At 38.9% G+C, this 9,728-nt stretch overlaps 1 protein-coding gene across 1 annotated transcript; it reads right to left on the bottom strand.

The window, feature by feature from the left end:
* Window positions 1-5,957: 5,957 nt before the first annotated feature.
* Window positions 5,958-9,704, bottom strand: LOC104425327 (alpha carbonic anhydrase 4). The gene is made up of 6 exons (XM_039304368.1): window positions 8,823-9,704; window positions 8,384-8,490; window positions 8,106-8,208; window positions 7,631-7,789; window positions 7,497-7,550; window positions 5,958-6,446 (listed from the first exon to the last, which is right to left on the bottom strand). The coding sequence occupies exons 1-6, from the start codon at window positions 8,949-8,951 to the stop codon at window positions 6,357-6,359; spliced, it is 642 nt and encodes a 213-aa protein (XP_039160302.1). The 5' UTR covers window positions 8,952-9,704; the 3' UTR covers window positions 5,958-6,356.
* Window positions 9,705-9,728: the final 24 nt, after the last annotated feature.

Genomic DNA, 9,728 nt, shown 5'->3' with positions numbered 1-9,728 from the left:
CCTCAACAAAATGGCGTTGCGGAGAGAAGAAACAGAACCCTACTGAAAATGGTTAGGTCCATGATGGCGCATGCTAACTTACCTATTACTTTTTGGAGTGATGCGTTGTTAACTGCTGCCTATATACTTAACCGAGTGCCTTCCAAATCAGTTACTTCCACTCCATATGAGTTATGGATAGGTAGAAAACCAGACTTAAGTTTTCTTAAACCATGGGGTTGTGCTGCCTATACACTTGAGTCCTCTCACAAGTTTGGGAAATTGGGTCCCAGAGGAAAGAAGAGTATTTTCATAAGATACTCGGAACACTCGAAAGGGTATGTGTTCATAGTTGAGCAGGAAAGTGGGAGTATAACTGAATTTGAATAACGAGATGTCACATTCTTAGAGGATGAATTTCCTCAGAATGGCGAATTAGGGGAAGATTACTCCCTATTTGAGACCTTGGATCAAGATAATGATATTAGTGGAGTTCGTCCAAGTGGGAGTAATATGAGAAGTGATGAATTGAATTCAACTCATTCTCAATTGCAACCACATGATGAGATGATGTCATCATTATCTAATCCAAGTGGGAGCATAATAGGGAATGATGTGCAAAATGTACAATTTCCTATACGGCGAACAAGTCGCCAAAGTATTCCCCGTCGACGTTTTGACATTGAAGGGGAAACTTTTATGGTTGCTCCACAAGATGAGGATGAGCCAAGAAATATTAATGAAGCTCTGAATTGCCCTAGTAAGGAAAAATAGATTCATGCAATGGAAGAGGAAATGGAATCAATGAAATCAAACCAAGTTTGGGAACTGGTTGATCTTCCAAAAGGACGCAGAGCTATTGGGAACAAGTGGGTTCTCAAAATAAAGTGAAAGGCTAATGGCTCGATAGAAAAGCATGAGGCTCGCATTGTGGCGAAGGAGTATAATCAATAGGAATGAATTGATTATGAAGATACGTTTTCTCCTGTAGTGAGATTTACCTCGATTCGCATTATTCTGGCAATAGTGGCTGGTATGGATCTTGAGTTACATCATATGGATGTAAAGACTGCTTTTCTCAATGGAGAATTAGAGGAAGAAATATATATGGAACAACTTGCTGGTTTCATAGAAAAAGGTCAAGAAGAAAAGGTATGTCGACTTATGAGATCGATATATGGCCTTAAGCAGTCATCGAGACAATGGTATATACATTTTCATAATGCCGTAATGGCATATAATTTTACAATGATTGATGAGGATCATTGTGTATATATCAAAAGATCCAAGGATCAATTTGTGATCATATCATTATATGTTAATGATATACTAATTGCCGGAAGTAATATGGAGTTTGTTCATACTGTCAAGAGTTAGTTGTCTTCCAACTTTGAGATGAAAGATATGGGTGAGGCTGCATACATTCTTGGAGTTAAGATTTCAAGAGATCGTTCGAAAAGATCGTTATCTCTTTCGCAAGAAACATATATAAATAAGGTTCTTGAACGATTTCGTATGCAAGATTGTAAACCCATAGACACTCCTATTGCAAAAGGTGAATGATTGAGCCATAGACTGTGTCCAATGACTCCACAAGAGAAGGAACAAATGAAACATGTTCCTTATGCTAGTGCTGTTGGAAGTTTGATGTACGCTATGATGTGTACAAGACCCGACATATGTTTTGCAGTTGGAATGGTAAGTAGATACTAATCCAATTCAGGTCCAGCACATTGGAAAGCCGTTAAGAGAATACCGAGGTATCCAAGGGAACCGATTACAAGTTGAATTACCAAGGAAAGGATCTGCGACTTGAAGGCTATTCAGATGCTGATTGGGGAGGAGATTTAGATGAAAGAAAATCTACCTTAGGATTTGCTTTCTTACTAAACAATGGCGACATATCATGGAGTAGTAAGAAGCAAACGTGTATAGCCTTATCCACGATTAAAGCTGAGTTCGTGGCATTATCAGCCCAGCTAGATAAGTACAAGAAGGAGTTTGGCTTAAGAGATTTTTGGATCATTTAGGTGTTATTAAGAAAGCTGCAAATCCATTATTGGTTAACTGTGATAGCCAAGCAGCTATAGCGTACACCAAAGATCCAAAATATCATGGCAAGACCAAACATAGATACCAAGTATAACTTTGTCAAAGATATGGTTGCACGAAAGGATGTAAACTTACAGTACATATCTACGCATAGAATGATAGCAGATCCTATGACAAAGCCAATACCTAGAGATGTGTTTTGTGGTCATGTAAAATCTCTAGGATTGCGTAGAGTCCGATGTCTTTGGATTGTAATTTCCCTGAGTTGTTCACATTTATGAACTTTTGTTTTTTCATTGTTAATGCCTATGAATCTTTGTTTGATCTTTTTGCATCTTAATGCTCAGTGCATTACTTTAAGTTGAGAAAGTATGTCGGACAGATAAAATATTAGCCCACTCACACGGGTAATCGCCTCTATTTACTATGTGATAAATAGAGATGAGACTGTTTTTAAGCTTATTATATAGGTAATAATCGAGAGCTCAAGCTTAAAATACGTATGTCGCCTTTTAAGCGAGTGTTAAGATGATGACATAATACTTACTATGTCCGAAAGTAAAATAACCCACATATTTTACTTTATCTGTCTATGATGCCAGATGTGAGTTCTGATGAATTTTTGTAAATGAGTAGATACGTGAACTCAAGTTAGACATTGGGTATGTCTAAACTATCATCTGGACAGTATTGAAGGTGTAGACATACGCTCCATGGGAAATGAGTTAATATCGTAATACGTATTTCATACTATGTATGCATAAAACGACCACTAAGAGTGGCAAAAGTTTTGATCTCAACTTTTATGTCGTGTGAGACTCTTGAGGAAAAGAGTTTCTCAATTTTAGTGCCCTCATGACTTTTACTTATTCTCAAGGCTTCTATTTAGTGTTTTCTATCTTAGGATGTTGTCAATGGTCATGAGTTGATTCGATCTAATGGGACATTTCTAGAAAAGCAAGCTGAACTGAAATTGAGAGTTTGAAGGAAAGAGGAATATCGTTTTTGGAGAATCACATTGTACTTTTGTACTCACTAGTTGACCAATTATGACTGTCTTTGGGATAATTATAATTGTGAATACAATATATATATATATATATATATATATATATATATCATTGTTTGAAAGAGATCAAGAGAGATATAAATGTGATCGATCAATCTAGGTACGCATACTAAATCTACTCAGATTGTGATGCCCATTATGAGTTGCTATATATTCATAACAGATGTATAGCAACGATCTCTCAAAGTATGCTGGTCGCACAAATTATTCACCGGTATGAATGTTGAAGAGAGGTAAAGAGAATCCTGTTCAGCCCACCATGTGCGAGTGGGAGATGATGATTTTATTAATGATGGGCTTAAGGCCCGTCCGCCCATGTTGAGCCTAAAAGCCCGGCCCACAGGAATAGGACCCGTGGATGGAGGGACGTATAAAAGGGATGAGAGAGAGGGAGAACGCACCTTTTGGAAATCAGAACGTACGTACGTCTCCCCCCCCCTCCCTCTCTCTCTCTCTTCCAAAAAGGGAAACAAAAAAGGCCCGGCAACGTTTTCTTCCCTTCAACCACGATTTGGCGTCATTGGATCGAACATGGCCAAATTCTCTTCCTCACGTCGGCGTCGGTGTTTAATCTGTGGCTAACAAGGTACGCTCGAATCTGTGGTGTGCTTTAGGATCGGTGATACGTGATTTTCCCGGGCTTGTCTTCTGCATTCGTTTTAGGGGTTCGATTTAGTGTCGAATCCGGTTTTTGGGGATCCGTTAATCCCAACACCAAGAAACATAGATCGCCTCCGAAAACCCCCTCCAAACGTCGCCCCTCTCATCAACTTCGTGAAGCTCCCCTTACCGGCCATTGAACACTTGCCGGAGGGCGCCAAAGCCACCAGCGACCTGCCTTATGACAACAACAGGCATGACACACACATCAAATAGATTTGCCACCGAGCGAGGGAAATCGCTTAGGAGAGGGGATTCAACCCCGACAAATGCCATGCGGTGGAAGACGTTGTAGACTATGTGGCTAGTCGCGTTGAAGAGTTAGCCAAAGGGGAACAACTTTGATATCTAACAAAATTAAAACATAACCTGGAGAACTTGAACAATCATACCCGGGTCGCATCTTAGATGAAGTCAAAAGATGGAGACTCTAACTATAGTATAGTTAGTCTGGTTTGAAGACCCAGAAAAGGGGAAGACAATCGATATCGGGTTTTGAGAACTTCGATCATATAAAACGCACGTGACATTTCACAGAGACATTATGAAAATAAGAAGAAGAAGAAATTATCGTCAAGTAACAGGCCTGAATTGAACTTTTGAGACGCGTGATGTGGGAGTTGTTTTTTTTCAAGGAAAATGTCTTAACTTGGATGACCAGGTGAGGTTGTTTGAGAATGCTACCGGCAATGATCTACCACGACTCTTCAAGAGCTCCAATCAAAATAGAATTGATAATAAATTAAAACTATAAATCTTGAAGGCAAAATTTGGAAATTAAATGTAGTAAATCAATCAAATAAATATGTTAGAGCATCCAATTTTATCATAATCACTAGATATAAATTTCATATTGTAATGCGTACAAGAACAATATCAAACATGTAATAGCGGAATTTCATAATCTATTTACTATCCTTTCTTTAGGTAGAGCAAATCTACTAAGTTTATTATTCCACTATATCTAAAAAGAGCCATTCTATGAAGGATAAGCGAAAAAAGTGAGTTCCTTGACCCGATTCTCTATTTAATTCATCCCTACTCCTATACAAGTTGATGTCAGGTGGAACCCGAACTCCATAGTTCTTTTGGAATGAACACACCACATGAAATGGGTCTACCTAGCTTCAAATACCATTTCCCCTCTAGATCGCTAGACCATGGACCTAAGAGCTAAATCCCTTGAATTCTCTCAACCTCGTGATAATACTTCCCAATTTTCTGATTAGGAAACGATCTTGATCAGGCCAGAGGGTTCGATCAAGAGGCGATTTCCAAATTCTCAAGGATTTTAATATTTGGGGACCAGTGATGATTGAATCGTGATAAGAAGAAAAAAGAAACAGATCTTGATCGCTCATTTGAAAAGGAATTTTCCAATTTTGATTTCTCTGAAAACCTTTTAAGTGTTTGAGTTTCAATTCCATGCATCTTCTCAAATATGTGTTTGACATTGTGTTCACTTTGCACAATACACTTTCTTTTGGATAATATATCTGAACACTTTAGATCGGTATCAGACCTTCTAAATCTTGTGATCGCTTCTGACACCATCGGGAACATGCAGCGATTAGGTGAAGTTGTTGTGCATACTCTTCCGAGGTTAAGCAAGATTATATAAGATCTGTAATAACAGAGTCTCTAATATCGGTTTAGAATGTAGGGACGAGTGTCTTGAACTTCAAACCTCGTTCTGCTTTTGAATCCTTTCAAACTTGTGCCATGAGCTTTCCTCTTAATACGCAAGGTGAGATGTTGTCAACAGATTGTGCACGTCAGTTTGCGTAATTTCTTTGTTCAGGTGTTTTACAATCTTCAGAGCTGACAGATAAGTGGAAACTAGAACCCAATGCTATCCCAGAGAACATTCTTTTTAGAACCAAACGTCGATCAATGGTAATTCGTGCTTTTTGGAAATTTCCTCAGGCAATATTCAAGAGGTTCGACCGGGACAGGGGGGACAAGATTGTTGCCAAGGAGTCTGAGGGATGCACTGGTCAGTCTAAGATTTTTGCTTTGTCGCCGGAGGTTTTGGATTTGCTCGTGTCTAAGTTTGACAAAGCTGGCAGGAAGAACAAAGCCATGGAATACATCGTTGAAAGTTTTCAATGCTTCTTATGACTCATGAAGGTCTCTTATATTACCCTTTCGTACTTATTTATTGCATACGCTGCCTTCTTCTCGAGGTGAGATCTTGTACTCAAATCTTATATTTATGTACTCAGTCCACTGGAATTCCAGACTGAATCGGTATTTCGTATTGCAGGAATTGAATGGAAATTTGAGAAGGATACCGCATACTTCGGCTTAGCAACCTTCACTTATGAGGCCTTTCTGTTGGCAGTTCTTCCTTTCTCCGTCGCCTAGTGTGGGAGTAGATTTTAGATGTCAAAAGCTCGGATAGATCACACTTTTCACTTTTCGTTTCTTTCCTTCGCTGAGAGCACAGCTTGTTATTTTCACCCCCACCTGGTCTCTGTATCTACTTATCAGAATGAAACGGTATGTCTTAATTGCAAATGTTTCAAGTGGTAAGGTAATAAAAGACAGTCTTGAAGCTGAGAAAATATTTAATGGGTCAAATTCTGGCTATAACCTAAGCAGCACCTCCATTGTCTCCTGGAGTGTATAGCCAGACGGCTCTTCCATCTAGTTGCTGAGTCGGCCTTGCATTGGCTTCATATCCCTATCCAAATGGACAAGAATCAAATAAGGCAAGAAAGATGAAAGATGAATCCGGTCACACGAGGGAAGACTGTTTTTGAACATGGGTCTTTATGTCGTGTACATGTTTGTGCATATGAAGAGAATAAGTATCACTCGTTATCAAATAAACAAACCACCAAGTCGGCCCCGTTTGGTTCAGCATTCTGGCGACTTTCAGCCCGAAAGCCCATTGGAAAAAAAAAATTTAGGTGTTTGGTTCAACATTTAGAGGTGTCCTTTACATCTTTTTTGAAATCTAAAGCCCAAAACAGAGGACCTACTTTGGGCTTTCGGCATTTTGGAAATGCAAGTCTACCTTTACTATTCATCTGTTGACTCTTTTTTTTTTTTTCAAACCGATCATCTTTACCACACCCAACCATCGTTGATCGACGACGTAGTTTCATAGGATTTTATTTTTATTTTTTAAAAAATAATAAAACCCTTTGCAAATGTTGGGTTCATCTTCTATTTTTTTTGTCATTTTTATATTTTGATAATCAATAGTCTAACTTTTTATCAATACACTAGAATGATCATTAATTAACGAAGATGATTAATATTATAATAATTTTAAAAAAAATTATTCAAAGTTGAAAACAAACCTAAAAGAACCCTAGGCCAAAAGTTGAGTTTTGCATCTAATTTATAATCAAATTCTTTTAATATAATTTTAAAATAAATTTACTAATATATATATTTTACATTACTCTTAACATGAAAATGTAAAAGATTATATAGTCATGGTTTCTTTTTGGCAATTTTAAAAATACTAAAACTAAAAAACTTAATTTGGTCACACTAAAGGGCATTTCAAATATATGTTTACCAAACAATCTTGCATTTCCCTAAAGCACCTTTCAGTTATAATTTACCAAATAGTCTAGCATTTCGAAAAAGCCTTTTACCTCAAATATATGTTTATAGAGGACCTAAATGCCTGTATAGCTCAAGTTTCTTTTCTGTAAAATGTCCCCCGAGTTAAGTGGCAAGGAAATCAAAACGCAACCCCCTTTTAGAGAGCACTTACATCATGAACGGCTTCTCTCAGTGCTTCTACTTGCTTCCTCGAGACTGTCCTCACCTAGTCAAAGTTCGCAATAAAGCGTGTCTTGAGAATGTAGGTTCATATTTAAGAATCGTCATGGAAATCTAGTCTATTACCTTCCTGACTATTGTCCACACGACACCCTCAGTGCATGGAGGGACCGTGAGAGAACCGATGTATCTGAAGTATTTCCTGCTGCCGAATTTGATGATCCCTGGATTTATGACCCCCAAGTCTGTGTCTTCCTTCCCGACTACTGTTATGTGTTCAAGCAGCTGCCGAGAGATTAAAATGGCAAAACTTAATCAGAAGGACAAAAGGAATAACGCAGAGACCACATGATACATTCTAATAGACTGGATCTTCACATTCCGTATGAGCAAAGTAGGTGAAGCAAATTGCACAAAATAATCAGACAGATAATGCATTACATCAGTGTGCATGAACATGCACGTATACAAGCTCGACTTTGCTTATTATGGCTGAGTTAAAGCATTCACATAACCTATGAGCAAGTATGATAACAATATGGCGGCTTCACATATAAATGCACGTGGCGGTATGGAGAGTGAGATAAATCATCCTTTGCACCTTTGTGAGGAAAGGGTCAGGTCGGCCATACTTGTAGACAATCCCAATCACAGCTATTTCTCCGTGAGAGCTTAAATGGACCATGTGAAGCTCCAAGTCATATCTGCAGAATGAATTTTAACATCACTTACCAGGACTAAGGGGAAAAAAGACTATCTTGTTTAGTGTAATTTGTGCATACTGCAGAAAAAGAAATCTAGTGAAAGTGCACGCCGTCGCTGCGCATTACTTCACGACGAAAACATACCATGTACAAACAACAAAGACAGCCTCTGTACCTTGATCCGTTAAATGTGTGCTCGGAGGGGGAATGCCAATGACACTGTAGAAGGTTGTAGTAAGTACCGTTTATGTTGATCTTCCCTGCATCTCCTTTCCACATTACCTGGTTGAAAAGTCATTAGTAAAAACACATGGTAGATGAGTTCATTATTGAAAAAGGTCGAGTACATAGTTGGTCATTCTTTGGAGGAGGTTAATAGATGGACAGGCAGATGCCACTATCGAATATCAGTGAATATGAATTGCTCATGGATAATAATCTGTAAAATTAGCCTTAAAGATTCAAATATCTTTGTGGTTAGTGCTTCCACTGAAAAAAGGAATTTCTCGAATCATTACACGAGCAAACAGTTGCACCGTCACTAAAAGGTGGGTTGTTTCAAGTTTAGCCAGGCATGAGACCACTTTAAAGAAGGGCAACAAGGTAGCTCTTACTGTGATATCATGTCCCCTGTTCTTCACAATGGCAGGAGCCGGTTTATAGTCTCTTTTCAACTTCCCCAAATTTGGAAAGACTTGCACTCTCTCATTGAGCAGATCAATAGGAGATTGCAATTTCCCCATGCCACATGCTTGCCAACGTGGGTCGATCTGGCCCCATTCTTTCGGCCCTTTTCCAGTTCCTTCAATATAAGTGAATGGAGTCTCATCATCTGTTCGGGGCCATCCCCAATCCCCCAAAAAAAAAGCAGAGCAAAGGAAAAGGAGAGAGATTAGTGAAGAAGTTGACAGAAGCTCAACTCAGAAATCGTGTAACACTGCTCATAAAGCATGACAGCTGACTCCAGTATCTGATAGTTTTTGTCTATCGTCTCTGAAATGCAACTCACATAGTCAGAGGCACCACATAAACGTAGTTTCCCAACGTGTGTTTATCGCGTGCACAGAACAGGAGAGTCAGGCAACTCAATTTTGCAGACTGCTAACATCTAACAAAGGATCCCATTCATATGATCCAAGAACAAAAAATGCCTCAATTTTCTGTGATAAAGCTCGATCCAATTACTTCACTCCTGCATTAAGGAGAACAGGCATGTGCCTACATAAGTCATTAGGAGAGAAACATAGAGACAGAGAGACAGAGAATTTGTTCCTTTTCTATTCCTTTTTTGTGTATGATAATGGGTGCTTGAATCTCGTAAAGACCCCAAGTTACATAGGATAAGGAACTCCACACGTGGTGAGCTTGACTAATCACATCTAATTGCATTGGGTCATGGCGGTCTCAGGTCCACCGTTGGCGGATATTGTCGGCGCAAGAGATTTGCCTCTGTCGAGACCTTGCGCACGCAGCCATGCTTCTCGAGGTTGAGTTTGTCGAGTCTCTCTACTAATAAGGCA

Source organism: Eucalyptus grandis, chromosome 11 (genome assembly GCF_016545825.1).
Source record: "Eucalyptus grandis isolate ANBG69807.140 chromosome 11, ASM1654582v1, whole genome shotgun sequence".
NCBI classification, from domain to species: Eukaryota; Viridiplantae; Streptophyta; class Magnoliopsida; order Myrtales; family Myrtaceae; genus Eucalyptus; species Eucalyptus grandis.
The sequence above is the reverse complement of the archived record's forward strand: the minus strand, read 5'-3'. Positions and strand labels throughout refer to the sequence as shown.